The sequence below is a fragment of the Trichophyton rubrum genome (assembly GCF_000151425.1).
Source record: "Trichophyton rubrum CBS 118892 genomic scaffold supercont2.4, whole genome shotgun sequence".
Taxonomy (NCBI): domain Eukaryota; kingdom Fungi; phylum Ascomycota; class Eurotiomycetes; order Onygenales; family Arthrodermataceae; genus Trichophyton; species Trichophyton rubrum.
This window is the reverse complement of record NW_003456425.1, coordinates 1,097,961-1,098,850: the sequence shown is the minus strand read 5'-3', so window position 1 is coordinate 1,098,850 and position 890 is coordinate 1,097,961. Positions and strand designations below refer to the sequence as shown.

The following is an 890-nucleotide window of genomic DNA, read 5'->3' as shown; positions in this document are numbered from 1 at the left end:
ATGGTACTGATCTATCGACTATCGCATCAATAGAACCAAACCCATCGCCCTCCATGTCCGAGAGATCTTCATAGGCATCACTATAGACACTATTCCCCGAATCAGAGTTAGAGTCATCATCTTCCTCCTTACGAGCCAGAGGCTTTTTATCATTTGCCGAGAAATACGAGTAAACTCCTTGCGTGTGTTCATTGTTGGGTATCTCAGAGGATGGCCTTTTAGAGTGCGTGACCTCTTCCATACCTGGTGTAGCGGGCTGGATGAATATCGCGGGAGTCGGCTTCAGGTGATTTTCCGCCTTTATTTGGCGAGGTTGTGAAGTTCCGTTGGCTTGGCTGGGTGTATCCTTTGACGCTGGGGTATCATCCTTCTTACTATCGAGATGTGCTGGGAGATACTGTAGCTCTGGCCCTTCATCGCTGGAAGTGTCGTCTGATAGTGAGCTGTAGCCGGTGCTCTCCAGTGATGTCACTTCAGGCGGCAGCTGTAGATTAGCGTTTGCATCATGTTTGCTCTGATCTCTCCCACCAGCAGTAGAAAGGATCCCACCGATTGCATGGTCGGCAGAGGAAGAAGATATTTCCAATGCTGGATTCGAGTCATCCTCAACATCCTGTGATCTCGATGGCTTGCGACCCCGAATGCTGCCGAATGACGGTAGGGCGGGTCGTGGAGTGAAGAACTGCTCAAAGTCGTTCGAATCGTCGTCGCCGAACTTTGATTGAATGATACTGTCGCTCCACGACCGAGGTGTATGTGCCCTTGGACTTTGAGATGTTAGAGATTCTGGAGAGGTAGGAGGACTGATGCCATGGCCGATGACTTCTGTCTCGTCCTCAAAGCTGACTTTGGGATGTCTCTTTTTTGAACCCGCCCTCGAGCCATCGTCG

At 50.4% G+C, this 890-nt stretch overlaps 1 protein-coding gene across 1 annotated transcript in view; it reads right to left on the bottom strand.

Moving 5' to 3' along the window:
- TERG_12126 (uncharacterized protein) overlaps window positions 1-890 on the bottom strand; it is a gene marked incomplete at both ends in the record, with an annotated part of 1,657 nt that overhangs the window by 137 nt on the left and 630 nt on the right. Inside the window, one exon of the mRNA XM_003235171.2 lies at window positions 3-890. Coding sequence (XP_003235219.2) covers window positions 3-890 — 888 coding nt within the window. The remainder of the gene's footprint in view (window positions 1-2) is intronic.